This window comes from Lagenorhynchus albirostris, chromosome 2 (genome assembly GCF_949774975.1).
Source record: "Lagenorhynchus albirostris chromosome 2, mLagAlb1.1, whole genome shotgun sequence".
NCBI classification, from domain to species: domain Eukaryota; kingdom Metazoa; phylum Chordata; class Mammalia; order Artiodactyla; family Delphinidae; genus Lagenorhynchus; species Lagenorhynchus albirostris.
In genome coordinates, this window is record NC_083096.1 from 120,166,459 (window position 1) to 120,182,905 (window position 16,447).

The 16,447-nt window shown below is 44.3% G+C and overlaps 1 protein-coding gene across 8 annotated transcripts in view; it reads right to left on the minus strand.

Annotated features, from left to right (window-relative positions):
- The window catches only part of ST6GALNAC3 (ST6 N-acetylgalactosaminide alpha-2,6-sialyltransferase 3), a 655,315-nt gene that overhangs the window by 571,702 nt on the left and 67,166 nt on the right, over nt 1–16,447 (minus strand). For 7 of the 8 annotated variants that reach the window (XM_060139734.1, XM_060139727.1, XM_060139725.1 and 4 more), the window contains exon 1: nt 2,724–2,781. The exons of the other annotated variant lie outside the window; for it this stretch is intronic. In XM_060139734.1, the coding sequence (XP_059995717.1) occupies nt 2,724–2,756 (33 nt within the window). In that variant the 5' untranslated portion in view covers nt 2,757–2,781. Of the gene's footprint in view, nt 1–2,723; nt 2,782–16,447 lie in introns of those variants that run through there. 8 annotated transcript variants of the gene reach the window in all.

The window sequence follows — 16,447 nt, forward strand, 5'->3', positions numbered from 1 at the left end:
GAATTGCAGACATCAGTATGCTCATGTTTAGCTTAATACAGATATAGATGGTTACATACACATCAATTTATAAATTAGTACATACACATTCATTTCCCTGCTCTGTCCACTGAGAGGGCCTCTAAGCAACAGCAACCCTGTAGCAACAAGAACACTTAGTGCCCAGATCTTGGTTTTAATACCACCCTCAGAGAAACGACTGATTCTAGACCTAGGGCAGGAAATGTTAATATGAGCCTGGAGTATCTTGTGTCAGAAAATAAGAAAGTACTCAAAAGAACAACAACCATCTCACAATGATAGAAGTAGGTCAGAGGACACAGAGCAATGGAAAGAGCTCCCAGTGGCCAAAGCTGGAACAATCTGAGCAAAAAAGAAAAGTAATATTTTATGATAACCCGAAGTATAAAATAAATCTCCATGAATATCCATACTGATGCAAATAAACAACTGAATAAAGAAATACATGGATGAGAAGAGATCAATTGCCTGGGCGGGAGAACTGCAAAGAATTTGTGTAGCTACTCTGCCCTCAAGGAGGTGAAGCAGAACTCCCCACTCCTAAGTGTGGGCTCCACACAGTGACTTTTTTCCAAGAACACAGTCTGGATACGGGAGTAGTAACTTTACAGGAAAGACACCTGCTAAACACTACTGCAGCTAGGTGACAAAGGTCAACATCAACCATGACAAATCATGTGGACAGTATGTGCCCTTGATGGGATGTGATGGGAACGGCATTTTATCTCTGAGGTCTTCCTCTCAAAATCTGTAACCCAGGGCTTCCCTGGTGGCGCAGTGGTTGAGAGTCCGCCTGCCGATGCAGGGGCACCGGAGTTGGTGCCCCGGTCCGGGAGGATCCCACATGCCGCGGAGCGGCTGGGCCCGTGAGCCATGGCCGCTGAGCCTGCGCATCCGGAGCCTGTGCTCTGCAACGGGAGAGGCCACGACAGTGAGAGGCCCGCGTACCGCAAAAAAAAAAAAAAAAATCTGTAACCCCACTCTAACCATGAGAAGACCTCAGACAAATTCCAACAGAGGGACATTCTACAAAATACCTGACCAGCGCTCTTCAAAACTGTCAAGGCCATCAAAAGCAAGGGAAGTCTGGGAAGCTGCCACAGCCAAGGGGCTCTTAAGGAGACATGACAATTAATATGATGTGGTATCGGGACTTCCCTGGTGGTCCAGTGGTTAAGACTCCGTGCTCCCAATGCAGGGGGCCCAGGTTCGATCCCTGGTCAGGGAACTGGATCCCACATGCTGCAATAAAAGATCCCGCCTGCCGCAACTAAGACCTGGTGCAGCCAAACAAACAAACAAATAAATAAATAAATAAATAAATAAAAATATGATGTGGTATCCTAAATGGAGCCCTGGAGCAGAAAAAGCACAGTGGGTCAAAACTAAAGAAACCCGAATAAAGTCCGGGCTTTAGTTAATAGTAATGTACCACCAACATTGGTCTACTAACTGTGACAAATGTGCCTACTAATTTGTTAATAATAAGGGAAACTGGGTACAGGCCATATGAGAACTCTCTGTACTGTCTTCACGGTTTTTCTGTAAATCTAAGCCTGTTCTAAAACATAAACTTATGAAAATAAACAAAAATAAACCATGTCTGGAGCATAGTAATGCTATATAGTTACTAGCTAGTAATGATGCTGGTAGTAGTAGTCATGGATCGGGGGTGGGAGGGGGGAATATTTGCTATGTGAGTCCTCTATGCTCTTCCTGTGGAAATTTAGTTTCAAGGAGCCAGAAAGCAAGCTGTCACTGTGCTGGTCGCCAAGCAACAACCACTCCCAAAACCTATACCCCCAACAGGAATAGCACTGCCAGCAGCTCTACTGATTAACACTGGTGACATTCTAGGGGGGGAGTCACTCCTCATTCTTACAAGGAAAGGGCAAGTCATCTCGCACATCCTCCAAGGCTGACAAATTTTTTAAGAAAAGACTGATGTAAATGCAAAGATGTCCATAAAGAGATGCCTTGTAATCTGGAGGAACTTCTGACCAAGGGTCAAGGAACTGATCCCATACAGCAGCTGCCAGATGACCTGGAAACCCCAGAAGTCAGAATGGTGGTTTTTTTAAATGGTAGCACTCCCTGATGTATTGAGTGAGTAAAATATGGCTTGCATTTCCCTTGCTTGAAATTTTAAATCCTCTCTAAATGGAAAATCTCCTGTCAGGCTGACCCACCCCAACCACGGGTACTCTGCAGCTCTCCCAAAATAAACAGGATCAACACAGAGGATCAAGTCCTCATCTTCCACCGACCTTCTTGTAAACCTGCTGCAGCCACATTTACACCAAGTATGTGGGCAAAGGAGAAGAGCAGACTGGATGTACAGCACTTCAAAAGTAGACATTGCTTCTGCAAGTGTAAAAAAGTCCCAGGGCTACAATCACATCTCATTAATGAAACACAAATAAGCAAGGACTGACTATGCTTAACTTACAACAGAAGTTTCCAGACACTAATCTTCCCATTCCTGTCTGGGCTGGAGAGTGTTATGTTCATAACACACCTTGAGAATGGAAGCTGAGACACAAAGTAGCATCTTAAATGCAGTGTGCTTCTGGGGACTTCAACTGAGAAGCAACCAGTTTTTCCCAGGTACTATCGCTTTAAGAGTGACAAGAGTGCCCTCTAGTGGGAAAGAAAGGGTCCTGCATGCAGGGTATAAACCTTGTGCCCGACACCTCGCTAACCTGTTGCAGGTTGCGTTCATGCTGTTGGTTCATGCTCTCTGTTTTCTCCTTTTCATTATCTTGATGGTGTTCCAAGAGAATAGGCCACATCCCATATACAAGAAAATTCCTGGGGGAAATAAATATACCCAATTTCAGGCGGACTGGGCCACGTTCAGCTTTACTTCTCTCCTGATTAGCATCTACCTGGCCTATAGCTCATCTTCGACACAGACAGCTGATATCTCCTCACCACTTATACAGACCAATGAGATATCATCTCACACCCGTCAGAATGGCCATCATCAAAAAATCTAGAAACAATAAATGCTGGAGAGGGTGTGGAGAAAAGGGAACCCTCTTGCACTGTTGGTGGGAATGTAGGTTTATACAGCCACTATGGAAAACAGTATGGAGCTTCCTTAAAAAACTACAAATAGAACTACCATACGACCCAGCAATCCCAACACTGGGCATATACCCTGAGAAAACCATAATTCAAAAAGAGTCATGCACCACAATGTTCATTGCAGCTCTATTTACAATAGCCAGGAGATGGAAACAACCTAAGTATCCATCAACAGATGAATGGATAAAGAAGATGTGGCACATATATACAATGGAATATTACTCAGCCATAAAAAGAAACGAAATTGAGCTATTTGTAATGAGGTGGATGGACCTAGAGTCTGTCATGCAGAGTGAAGTAAGTCAGAAACAGAAAGACAAATACCGTATGCTAACACATATATATGGAATCTAAGGAAAAAAAAATGTCATGAAGAACCTAGGGGTAAGACAGGAATAGACACAGACCTACTAGAGAATGGACTTGAGGATATGCGGAGGGGGAAGGGTAAGCTGGGACAAAGTGAGAGAGTGGCATGGACATATATACACTAACAAACGTAAAATAGATAGCTAGTGGGAAGCAGCCGCATAGCACAGGGAGATCAGCTCGGTGCTTTGTGACCACCTAGAGGGGTGGGATAGGGAGGGTGGGAGGGAGGGAGACACAAGAGGGAGGGGATATGGGAACGTATGTATATGTATAGCTGATTCACTTTGTTATAAAGCATAAACTAACACAACATTGTAAAGCAATTATACTCCAATAAAGATGTTAAAAAAAAAATACAGATCGAGCCAACTCGTTAAGCCAGTAGGAAAGGTCCTAAAGAACACACCCAAATGGGGAAAGTTGCCCATTTCCAAGGGGCCCAACTCTGGGCAAATACCAAAAGGGTGAATATTTCTTGATTTTAACAGACCCTTCTCTCAAAAACAGCAGCCCAGAGCACCACCCCAGACAGAGGAAAATGAGAAATGAAGGGGCTCCGAGTCGATGGCCTGATATAGAATATGGTTGTCCCCGTCCAGTCACTTCCTTAGAAGGCAAAAGTAAGTCACTCAAAGAAAGTCATGTTGTTTTTTGTTTTTTGGGTTTTTTTTGCGGTATGCGGGCCTCTCACTGTTGTGGCCTCTCCCGTTGCAGAGCACAGGCTCCGGACGCACAGGCTCAGCGGCCATGGCTCATGGGCCCAGCCACTTCGCGTCATGTGGGATCTTCCCGGACCGGGGCACGAACCCGCGTCCCCTGCATTGGCAGGCGGACTCTCAACCACTGCGCCACCAGGGAAGCCCATGTTTATTTTTTTTAAACAAAACACATTTTGAGTTCAAAAGTTGGCAACACAGAGCAAGCGATACCAACAACAAAACACAGAAAGGTCTGACTTTAGAGAGTAAAAAGTGGACCCCCTTGTCCGGACTCATTCCCTGCTTTATTGAAGTGAATGAGGATTATCCCCAATTGAAATCCCTTCTGCCAAACAGGTTTGTTAACCAGAAGTTACCAGTTGGTCTAATTTGCACACACAGGCAGGTGATGCCCTGAGCTGGGAGCAGTTCTAGTGGGTGGTCCATCTCCCCAGGGTCTCACAGTTACTCTCTAGCCAGCCCATAGCTATATAGGGACCCAAGGGAAGAGGCAATGGAACACCTGGCTTAGTTAAAGTTATTCCGGCAGCAGAGAAGGGTAGGGCAGGGGAGGAGAGCATTATCAGTGTCCTTCAAGAACAGGCAACTTCATATGACATGCGAATAGGCAATAGCCACAAGAAAAAATATCACAGTAATATTCAAAGGAATACAAATTAAAGCAATGACGTTATATCATTTTCTACTTATCAGGCTGGCAAAGTAAAAAGGAATGACACATCTGTAACTGAAGAAGATCTAAGGGAAGAGATACCAGAAACTACTAGAAAAGGGAGTATGAAAACGGTCTCCCGTTTCTGGAGACCAGATGCACCCAATGCCTTAAAAAAATGTGCTGACCTTAAAACCTAGCAATTCCCTTCTGGGAATTCTAAAGAAAGACTTGGACAAGCTTTTCCAATATGAAGCTCCCTTTTCCAAAAGTTTATAAATGATCACATAGTAGGACTTACACTTTTGGCCTCAGATAAATAAGAAAATGGAGACATAACTCAGCAACCAAAATGCATCCAACAATTAGAGAAAATGTAGATGGAATCTCCAAGCCTCTTCTCCACTTTTACGTGGTCTTTGGCTAATCCCATGATTAGCCCAAACCTCAGAATAACCTGTCATGTTTCTAGCTGGTCCCATGAGTTCAGAGTCGCACCCAGGCATTTTATTTCCAATGTAAACACTTCCGGTCAGCTAGGGGCTTTGTTTCTGCCGGCGGCCACAGTCAGCATCCTAAGCACGTGTTCCCCTTGGTGTAAGCTGGTTATGGTGCAGGCTGCTTAAAGCCTCTGGCTCAGCCTTGGGAATCACACAGGTGCTTCACTCTCAGCATTACCAAAGGCTTGTGGGCATTTCGGAATCGAAGAGCAAGCCCACGCTCACCTAACGCAATGCTTTATAAGCAATCCTGACCCTTTCATCCAGAGGAGCTCCACAAATGCATGATATGCACGAGGCACAGGCGTCATCGCACCTGGCGGGACACGTTGAGAAGCTGCTCTTCTGTGATAAATGTTTCCTCCGCATCTTAAATAACCTAGATATTAATAAGCCATTGTTAAGGTGATGGCTGTCAGGCTCTTCTAGAATGGATCAGGCTTGTCCTTGGAAAAGCAAAAAGCTAGAAGCCCAAGTAAACACTTAAGACATGACAGTGACAGAAAGACATGAATAATGAATACCTTCAAAAATATGATCTTCCTGGGAGACTTTATTTACACTTTCAGCCATTTTTTGCTCTTTCTCTGGCTCTCAGGATTGAATCCCTTTGACAATTTTTCACTTAGAAAAAGACCAACAAATCCACGACAGAAAGGGAATATTGTTCCATTAATCTGATACCATACGCCTCATAAATCATTACAAATTTAGATTTCTGCCTTGAGTAGCCAAGTGGAAAGAGTACTAGAACCGGAGTCAGGAAACCTGGATCCTTGTGACCTTGAATCTCAAGAACTGGCTCTGTGACCTTGAGGCTCAGCTGCTTTTCTGAGTTTTGGATTTATTCTCTGTAAAGAAAATGACAAGCTCCTTCGGAAGGTGAATCTGGGATAACAGCTGTAGCAAAGCTGCCGGTGCTCCACCACATCCCCGTGGCCTTTATTACTTCACCCCTTGCATCTCTTTGCCCGAGACTGTCTGGCCAGCAGATCCTTCACGTCTCAGGTGGGATGACCCGGAGGCACCCGTGCTACACTGTATCCCAGACTTTCCCGGGGGGGATCAGGTACCAGCTGTCCCCAGGGACAGCTTGCTTGATAACACGTCCTTTGCTGATATCCTTCCTCCCGTTTTCGGGATCCTCTCCCGTATAACTAATGCACCCTGGAATTCCTGTCTCAGGTTCAGCTTCTGTGGAAACCCAAACTAGAGCAGGGGGTTACGTGCCTTTCTATCAGGGTCTTGGTCTTTGCAAATGGCCTGTCCTTAAACAGTTACTCTTTCCTTGTGATGAGAGAAGGAGGTAATTTTCTCCAGAGCTGACAGGAATGCAGAGTTTCGAAGGTGACACGGCTTAGCTGTGTGTCTCCCCTCTAACAAGGGGGGCTCTGATGGCTCCTCCTGACACCCTAGCAGAGTCCTCACCAGGAATCCCCAACAAAGACAGAGGGCAGTGATCTAAAGACATCAACACAGGGCCACTATCCCACTTCCTGGGCTCCCTGTTCCCTCTCTGATAGGGACCCCCAATGTGTTAATACACGCTTAGAAAGAGGCCTAAATGCCAGAAATGTCAAGTCACAAAGCAGGCTGAATGGGAGTCGTGGCTGAAGATGCGAGGCCCAACCACTCTTCAGTGTCCAAGAGGTTGAAATGTCAGGATTACAGCCCAGAGCGTAACAATGCTACAGAAGTCCCGGCTCCACTGAGACCAAGACAACCCCTGGCTTGGCAGAAACAGGCTCAGCTGCAGCCCAGATCTGCTGAAATAGTCACCTCTGGTTCCCAGCCTGCTGTATGTTCAGGCCACCGTTTGACCAGCACTGGAGAAATCTTTGCACCCAGTCCGAGGTGCTGTCATCACCCAGATGAAACAGATGGAAACCAAGCAGTGAGTGTACACTGTTTACCCAGCTCCGTACTCATGCATCTGGAGGTGTTTCACAGCGTCCCACCATCGCCCCACCTCTGTGCGAGCCACACTCACAGGGGATCTGCTGGGTCTTTTGAGTTTAAGCAGCGCTGCTTTCCATGGCTGGTTGCAGAAAACTGGCACTACCCACAGAAAATCTTAGATCACAAAGGGAAAGACATGACGAAGAGAGAACATGCTAAAGCTCCAGGGAAATTTCAGTAAGGGAGACGTGAACGAGCAAAAGGAAAACAGGCAATGAGAAGGGAATGGAGTCTACCTAGACTGAGACAGGACGAAACCTCTCCACTCACCGATTTCACCGTCACCAAAAGAAAAGTAAACCTGATTCATCACTGTTGGCTTTACTTGACGTCTTTAAAGAAGAGAAGAAGCAGGAACAAAAGAGAAAAGGTAAAAGAGGAAAGCTGAGGTCAACTTGAAAGATGTATGCCTTTCACACCACACTCAACATAAAAGCCAGTCCCCCAGGCAGTGATTGGTGAAGATCCCTTCAGGAAATATAAAGAAGTTTCCCTTCAGGAAATATAAAGAAGCTCTTAAATTGGGGCTGAAAATGTGATCTTCAGTGCTAGAATATCTTAGAGATAATCTAGCCAATCTCCTCATTCTACACAGGAGAAAGTACAAGCCAGAAATGTACAGGACCGTGTGCGGAAATGTGAAGAAATCCGCATTCTTCCGAGGAGGTCTAGCACCACTGCCAGAGTAGAAACTCAGGTCATCTCCACGCTCTAAGGAGGGACGGCAAGCGTTCATCTCAAGGGCACAAGTGAGACGCAGATGCTTGGAGAGCATTGCTGCAGTCTACTTTGTGCAGCCTGAGACACAAATGGGGCTTACTTTACTGGAACCCAATGTTGGGTTTGTTCCATTCATTTATAAGTGAATGAAATGAGATTCTTACTTAAGAATCTCACCACATCATCCAAGAAACGTCACCCAACAGACTAAACAACTCATAAAGGCCCTCCTTTGCTTAAAGGTCTGCTTATAGACTATTAGGGAATGCCAGACTCCCAGGAAATATACACCTTTCCACTGCACTTCTCGTACAAGCCTCTTCTTTTAAATGCCTGGACATGGCAGACTGAGACCAACCATGTCCTGCTCCTTGCTTTACTTAGTTGAATGGCCTTGGAAGGCGAAATCCTGCATTTTTGTCTTTGAAACAAAAATGACTTGATTATTATGTGTCAGGCACAGAAGGATGAAAAAGATTCAGGCCCTAGGACCCCAGATGCCAGAAAGGCTGAGAGCATCATCCACACTGTCCTGGCCATTTAGAGAGTGATCACCAGGTGCTACACGCTCTGCTCCAAATTACACATGAATTCTCTTATTTGGTTCTTGCCACAACACTATGAGGCAGGCACGCTATCCCCATTTCACAGATGAAGAAACTGAGGCTTAGGAAAGGAAAATAACTATGGTTACACAACTAGTACATGGGAATCTGAGGAAGAAAGTCTGCCTGCTTCCCAAGCCTTTGCTATCCTACGTCCCAAATAAACATATATTTTTATTCATTTGGTCAATCCCCGCCTTGGAACAGAACAAGTCATGGCTGGTGATACATGAATAAATGGAAAAGCTGTATTAGAAAAGGCCTGGGGGATTAGAGAGGGTTTATGAGAGAGAGGACAAGTTATGGATTGGTTGCTGCTGAGTCCCCTGGGGACAGGAGACAGGCTGTGGAAGAGAAAGAATGACACACTTTCTTGTGGCTCAGTGGAAAGCCCATGTCAGCAGCCTTAGAACACACACGGGGCTTAGAGCTGCCCGAGAAAATGTACTTTGCATGAAAGAGAATTGCAACTTCCCAGCATTTGTTTATACATATGGGAGTGTCTGAATTTTCTCTGAGGGAAGGGAGGAGAAGCAAGTAACAAAGAGAAAGAATTAAAGATACTGGGGAAAAAAATTTAAACAGAAATTTTGCTGTGAAGTGGGAAACCTGTTTGCCCAAAAGAGGGAAAAAAGAATGAAATGTGCAAATGAAACCAAAAAGAAAAGAAACTCATCGAGCCCCTGGCCACCCTCCCATCTCTCAATTCTTAGCCCATCCTCTCCTAACGTGATGAGCAGCTGAAATTTTTGCAACCCAAGCTTTATAACATACCAAAGAAATGTCTTCTGGGAAAAAAGAAACATTGGAGAATTAAAAGTTCCCAGTAACAGACTGTTGAGGATGTCAAGCATTCACGTCAAAGGCTCAAGTGAGGATGCAGAGGCGTGACAGCACTGCTGCAGTCCACCCTGTGCAGAAAAGACACAAACAGGGCCCACTTTACAAAAAGCACAATCCTGGGTTTGTTCTCTTCATTTATAAATGTATTGAGCATATTCCACAGTGACGTAAGAGGCAAACATGAATACCCCAGGATCCTTTTTCAGCTTAACAGTAACTTTACTGCAAGGCTGACTGTATTTACTGACAAGACAGGTATAAAGAACAACATTCCAAAGAGAGGGATCCTTACAATGAGAGAAGGGTCATGATTAGAGAAGACTCTTTGGAAGAAATGGTACTTAGGTAGATCCTGAAGGGTGTAGAGAGAGGATGTCCGATCAAGATGAAGGGCTAAAACAAGTGAACAAGAACAAGGAGAGAGCAGAGAATCAACACTGAGCACAGGCAGGAGACAAAACTGAGAGCACTTCATCATTCGTTCAATCTATATTTGACACATTTACTGAGCACCTACCACTTGCTAGACACTGTGGTGGATGCCTGGAATACACATGAACAAAACAAACATCCTAGTCTCATGGAGTGCACGTTCTAGTTGAGGAAGACAAGCAATAAACAAAATACATAAATGGTACAGTCAGGATGCTGAACTCTGGGGAAGGGAGAAGTGTGGTTGCCAGCTGGTTGGTCCAAGAGGGTCTTGAATATCAGATTAGGGTGTTTGAATTTGATTTCACAGACACTGAAGAGGCAAAGGAGCTTTTCTGAGAAAATGTCTTGGCAGTAAAATCAGTGATCAGTAGAGGTTAGTTATTGGTGGTGGTGGTGCATTCAGGACGAACTTAAGAATACTAAATTTGCAGCAGCACATGAGATCGTCAGACACAGCATAGAACGGAGAGAGGCATGTGGGAGAGATACTAAGGAAGAGGTCCCGAAGTACATTCCACTGAACACTGGTCTTGCTAGATACTTCCTAAGAGGGTTGTACCAGGAAAGAAATTTCAGAATAAGACACCCAACAACCTAACCCCCACCTGGCAGCATATTAAACGTTCTGAGTTGTCCTGTTGTTAAATAAACAAGCAGAACCATGTTTAATTCTGTCTAAATCAGCAATTTGCACTCTTTCTTGACCAATTAATTTTTTTAGGGGTCAAGAAGAGCAGAATACCTATTACAACCTGGCAGGACAAAGTTTGTGAACCGCAGATCAAGTGCGAAAGTAATCAAACCCTGTAAATTCTAAGGAGAGGATGGATTTGTGAAGGAGAGAAGCAGCTGAATGGCAAGCTGAGGCAAACGCCTGATGGGAGCAGCCAGAACAGGGAGGAGGAGAGGCGAGGAGCCGCCAAAGTCAAAGAAGACAGGAGGATGCCAAGATGCCACTAACACAATTCTCAAGAACATCTCAATCAAAAGTTGAGGGGCTTACCTGGTGGCGCAGTGGTTGAGAGTCCGCCTGCCGATGCGGGGGACGCGGGTTCGTGCCCCGGTCCGGGAGGGTCCCACATTGCCGCGGAGCGGCTGGGCCCGTGAGCCATGGCCGCTGAGCCTGCGCGTCCGGAGCCTGTGCTCCGCAACGGGAGAGGCCACAGCAGTGAGAGGCCCGCGTACCGCAAAAAAAAAAAAAAAAAAAAAAAAAAAAAGTTGAGGCACCTTCTGGGAAGGTGCAATGAATGCTAACTGACTTCTTCTGAAAGCCTTCCATCTGACAGCAACGAAAACAAAGAATTAAGAAAGGGATAATCTTCCTTTTATAAAAACAGAGAAGTTACAGCTTCAGACAGGCAGCAACCTAGATCACTCCTGCAATCAATCCTGAAGGGATGGGGAAGGACAGTGCGTTTTGAAAAAGCAAGAAAACAAGAAAATGTTGTTTAGAATTAAGCCTTGTTTAAGCAGGCTAGGAATGTGAAGAACATCTTAAATCATCAATCTTGAAAAGCACATCTTGTCCACTCACACAGCCATATATAATTCAAGCATCTCTTGTCCTCAGCTGCTTACAGGTTGTCTGTATCTATTCAATTGCCCTTTACATCTTTCAGCTGGCAATGAGTTTTAAAAAACAAAGACCCAGGAAGCCATTTCTGTTTATTTACCAGGTTGTCTTACAAGACCAGTACAGATCCAGATTATCAAAGTCACCTCCTAATCAGAGAGCAAATTTATAAATTAGTCATTTAATCACCTACAAGTCCACATTGGAAAAAAAACTCAGAATAACATAAATTTCTTCTGATCCCACTACTCAGGAAAAGCCATTGAGAAAGCTTTTCTCAATCTCAGAAGATGATTTACACATGTTAAAATTTTAAAGCCCCCCCCCATTAAACTGTCATGTGAAATTCAAATTTATCTAATTTTTCAACACATATAGAATTTACTCTCTAGCTCATAAATCCCAGCAATTCTGTGATGTCATTATTACAGCATTAATGCAGATATATCTATTTAAAGAGCCATGCAGTCCTAAATCAGAAGTGAGTTTCAAGTCACTAATTATTACCATAATTTAAAAAGAACAGTACACCTGAATAGTGTTTTGACCCAGAGGTGCTTCTCAAACAGTAATGGGAGGAACTTATTAAGCTGCAGAGTCTGATTCAGTAGGTCTGAGGTGGGGTCTGGGGTTCCACATTTCTAACAAGCTCCCCAGAGATGCCCATGGTGCCATATATACCGCAGTCTTTGAGTGCAATGGATCATCTTCCAGGGCTGAGCCTTAAGGGAAGGCAGCATGGCTAGATGAATTAAGCTGAAAGTGAAAGCGACTGAACTGCTTTCTTAGTTCGCCTGGTGAATCTTGTTGAACCTTCTAGAAAAGTGTTGCCGCCCCTTCTGTTTGGTTACACTTGGAAAGCTCAGGTTCTAAAATCATACGTGCAAATTGTGGAAGAACAAATGCAAGGGAGAAACATGAAATTGTAATAATAGCATGGTGTTGGTGCAAGACTCTGTACTCTGAGCTGCTAAGAATAACAAAGAGGGGGATTCTTAGCTTAGTCTGGGTTAACGTACAGGATTCAGATTTCCCAGCTGATTCTTAGGACCACACAAGTTCTAGACAAGCTACTGCAAGATAAGCATTCTTCTCATTTTGCAATAAAGGAATTGGAAACACAGAAGATGCACAAGTCCACTCAACTCATAACAGAGCTGAGATTCAAACCCAGGAAGTTTTCTGACACCAAGAAAGAAGTTCTTTCCTCTATATTACACAAAATGCCAAGGAGAGCCCCAAACCACTGTTGGTAACCAATATTTGAGAAAATCATTGATGTCAAACTTTCAAGAACTAAAAATATCAGGAACTGTAGGCTAGTTTGCTTAACAAAATTGGGGGCGGGGAGGGAAAGTGGAGTGTTGTACTTATTAAAAGAGGTGGTGAACATTAGAAGCCGGCACAGGTTCACTGTCCAGATGAAATGAAGGCTCCGCCAGGGCAGGGGGGATGTGCCCCTGTCTTTTTTCCTCACTGCTGATCACCAAGATCCTCAAGCCGTGCTTAGTCTACAACAGGTACTGAATAAATATTTGTCCAATGGCTGAACAAATGAATGAACCAGAAAGAGGCCAACACACTCCAACATTTACTGAGCTCCTAGTAGGGGCCAAGCACTATGGATGTAAAAATAAATAAGATTCAGTCCCTGACGACTTCCCTGGTGGTACAGTGGCTAAGGTTCCGCGCCTCTACTGCAGGGGGCACAGGTTCGATCCCTGGTCGGGAAAATAAGATTCTGCATGCCACGCGGAGCGGCTAAAAAATTTTAAAAAGAAAGATATAGTCCCTGACTACAAACAGTTAACATCTGTTTTCTTAATAATACTTTGGAAAGAAAGCTATGTGACACTTGATGTTCTGATTGCTCCTTTCTCCTTCCCTTTTCTTGGCCTCTGAGCAGACATCCGTGACACTTCTCCACCCACTGGGGCCGAGCAGCATGCTTCCCCGTCCTCTCATTCCGTGCCCAAGAGCTGGCTGTTATACCCGAGCCCTCCTTTCTCAGTGAGGTATAGTGTTGAAGTGAGAAAAACATGGGCTCTGGAGTTTTAAAAAACTGGCTCTTTAATTGAGTGCTTCTACGTACTGGAGACTGCTCTGAGCACGTTACTGGTACCAATCATTTAGTCCTCACAGCAACTGTGCAAGGGGACATCACACCATTTCACAGATGAGGAGACTGAGGACCAGAAAGGCTAGGGACTTGCCCAAGGTCAGCCAGCTAGGAAGTGGCCAAGTGAGCTTAAAACCTGGACAATCTGGCTGTAGAAGCCATTCTTCTACCCATTCTCCAAACTGCCTCTCAAAGTGCAGGCGCTGGTGATCACGCTGTCTGATTCACAGTCTTCATCTCAAGCACATGTTTGGTACCTGAGACTGAGTGGCAGTGATCCCATCTGCTTCGGTAGGAAAGATAGTCTTTGTTTCTCTGCAAAAAAAGGCTCCATACTGCTATTAGATGACAGTTTTTCTCCCCAGAAGTTCTTATCTCAACATGGGAGTCAGCCAAAGAGTAATTTACTGAATTGTTTGAAAAATGTTCATGGATTCTCCAACATGAAGAGGCAAGAAGAAAAAAAGCCATAGTGTTTGGTATTATATTCTAACAGAACCGTTCAATTTACTTTTTCTTTCACATGTTTTAAGTCCTCTTCTGGATACAACCTTTTATGAGAGGGACTGTTTGAGAAAAACATGGATGCTGTTAAAGTCTGTCTCACCACCATGTCCTGAACACCACATTTCAAATATGCACAGATAGACACACACACACACACACACACAGACATACGCATACTGTAGACACACATACACACACGCGCACATACACACACGGCTTGGTTAGAAGTCCACATTGGGTCCTGGGCAATTTGTGATCACCTAACAAGGCTTTGACAGATGAGTTTGCTAATGAGACTGTCACACAACTGGAAAAGAACCGCAAATTCTATAAGCACTATAAACATTCTCCTCTCTTTAAGAACAGAAGACAAGTTAGTGGTAAGGCGATTACTTTTTAAATAAATTCAAAGTTAGTTTTAAATCCTCTACTGCCAAGAACCATTTCATGAAATAAAAATAGGTTCCTTCCCACCACCCAGAAAGCCTACCATAAGGGTAAACAGAATAAGTTCAATTTTTCTAAAAACTGTTTTTAAAAAAATCACTGTCACTAGTTTAGGCATCTAATTTCTTTGTGATAGGAAAGTAATCCCTCCTGCGCCCTCTCCCTGCTCTGACTTCAGGCCAACATATTCAAACAGAACAAAGCCAAAGAAATAAAAGACATGGTGTACCCAGATGTAATACTCCATGTGAATTGACTCAGTGTGGCTCGCAGTAATGTGGTCCTGAAAGAGATGCAAAATTCAGAAAAAAAAAAAAATCAGGTCTTCAAGACAGCGAAGCGTGGCCACTACCAGCAAGTTCTGCCCATTTCCCTCACCAGACAGCCAAAGCTGGCCACTCCCTCACCAGCTGAAAAGGTCCAAAATGATTTTTCAGTATCTTTAGAAAGACTACAAGTTCTCTGATAAAGCATTTAAAGTCTTTCACAGTTTTATTCCCACCTTCCTTATTGCACAGTGGCAGAGCTGACTGTCTCCCTTTTTCTCTTAGCGACAGATCTCGCCACCCTACCTACAGTATCACTCCTCCTTGCAGGTAGGCACGGCCAGACATCTCAATCCTGTGCCTCAGAGTGCCACGTAGCTTCACATCTCATCGTGGAAAGGAGGCTGCCTTTCCTCCTCTTCCCCATGGCTAGCAGTGGCAAGCCAGCCATGACGACGTGCACACAGACGGTACCCTAGGAGATGATGAAGCACGAAGATAAAAGAAGCCCATGTCCCTGGAAGGCACCTTGGACAAAGGCAACTATCCTTTCTAGATACCCACCTACGCCTATATTGTCATCTGAAAGAGAAACAAACTTCTATTGGATTTAAGCCCCCGACTTTTTAAATCTCTGTTCTAACAGCTTAGCCTCTTCCTTAACGAATTCACTCATGCTGGGCTTGTATCCCAACCGAGATAGAATTTTTCCAACCTTCCCAACATTCCCTCCCTTCTCCATGTCTTTGCTCTCAGGGGTACCTGCCCCTTACTGGGACGTCCTCTTCATGACTAAATGTATTCATCCTCCAAGGTCTAAGTGCTCTCCTCTCTCCCCTCTAAAGATTTGTCCACTTTTACAGATCCCTCTTTCTTAGAGATTCTGTTGCCCTTTCAATCTGAAGCTTTGGCACTTGATCTGGTACTAACTGGAACGGACTCCAATTGTTTCATGGGTATTTTCCTTCATCTCTTCCTGGGAGGGGCAATGCAGTGCATTGTTAAAGCCTAAAATACCACACTGCCCCTCCCAGGAAGACATGAAGGAATATATCCTTTAATCATAGTTGCTGTGACAAAAATGAAGCAAGCTAAAATATCTATTATAATGAAGATGCTCAAAGAATTTTACTTCTCCGTTTCGTTTCCAGACAAGAGGAGCTGTACATGTTATTTCCCCCAAAACATAGTTATAGAACTTGGCATACAACAGGGATTTTAATAAGTGTTTTAAATTGTAAAAACCCTCATGCATCTTTTACGCTTTTTCTGCCACGAGCAAGCATGATGCTGACCATCTGCATAAAAGACAAGCTTTAGTCTTTCACAATTTAAAAAAAAAAAAAAACACATGCTTTCTTTTGTTGAATCTTGACTCCCAAGATTTGACCTGGATTCTCTAGTTGTTCAAGTGACTTGAGCACAAGCCTTACAGGGGTATTGGGGGACACAAGAGGAGCTATTTGCTTCAGAGTGTGGCTGGAAGGAATATTGGACTCTTTCAGTCTAGCACGCCAGTAGCTGTGGTCACCTCTCAGCCTGTCCAGAGGTAGACGGACATACGAACTCACTTCTTCCCTGTGTTACAGACAAGAGGAACTATCGCTTATTCAGAAATG